This window comes from Penaeus monodon, chromosome 28, assembly GCF_015228065.2.
Source record: "Penaeus monodon isolate SGIC_2016 chromosome 28, NSTDA_Pmon_1, whole genome shotgun sequence".
In the NCBI taxonomy this organism is placed as follows: Eukaryota; Metazoa; Arthropoda; class Malacostraca; order Decapoda; family Penaeidae; genus Penaeus; species Penaeus monodon.
This window is the reverse complement of record NC_051413.1, coordinates 28,261,359-28,262,171: the sequence shown is the minus strand read 5'-3', so window position 1 is coordinate 28,262,171 and position 813 is coordinate 28,261,359. Positions and strand designations below refer to the sequence as shown.

The following is an 813-nucleotide window of genomic DNA, read 5'->3' as shown; positions in this document are numbered from 1 at the left end:
GGAATAACAATAGTGATTCTACGATCAATGATAATGATAAAGAGAACTTATTCAAGAATGGATGTGCAAGAAATGTTAAGTTCTAATTCTCTGTGAACTTATCGTTACTGCTGTCTTAATCAAGATTATCAAGATCATTATTTTGATGATTAAGGTTTAGTTCTGCTTTTATTCAAAACATTATTGCCATCGTCATACTGCTATCGCCTTTAATGTTCTAATAATGGGAGTTATGCAATCGCTTAATCTGACTTATTTCAGTTGCAGAAATACACCCTGGCTCTTATGCTGATTGCTGCCATGGTGGCTTGCGTCGTGGCAAGTCGGTATGGAGGTTATGGAGGCGGCTATGGAGGAAGTTATGGTGGCTACGGAGGTGGTTATGGAGGCGGTTATTATGGCGTCTATGGAAGGGGTTATGGTGGCTTAGGGAGAGGGTATGGAGGAGGCTATGGTGGTTACGGAGGAGGGTATGGTGGATATGGAGGAGGCTATGGTGGCTATGGATACGGAAAGTAATTCCTTTATGACGACACTGATGAATAAACGTTGGAGACATTATACAGTATATGACATACATCCTATTATGCACACTTTCAGTATATTTCTTAACTCAAAAACTAAAGCAATTGCCTCGTTCAAAAGAACTGACTAATAACTATTATCGACTTGATATACATTTACATCATAAACGTCTTTGGAATCGGCTACACTCGGCTCCTGTCACTTTGGTACGTTCAGACTGACACAGTTAGGTTGCAGTCGATATGATTTTCTATTTTCTTACCTGTTTATCGATATGAGTGAGAAAGT

The 813-nt window shown here is 39.4% G+C and overlaps 1 protein-coding gene across 1 annotated transcript in view; it reads left to right on the top strand.

The window, feature by feature from the left end:
* The window catches only part of LOC119591144 (shematrin-like protein 2), a 2,708-nt gene extending 2,189 nt beyond the window's left edge, over window positions 1–519 (top strand). Inside the window, exon 3 of the mRNA XM_037939854.1 lies at window positions 268–519. Coding sequence (XP_037795782.1) covers window positions 268–519 — 252 coding nt within the window. The remainder of the gene's footprint in view (window positions 1–267) is intronic.
* The last annotated feature ends 294 nt before the right edge of the window (window positions 520–813 follow it).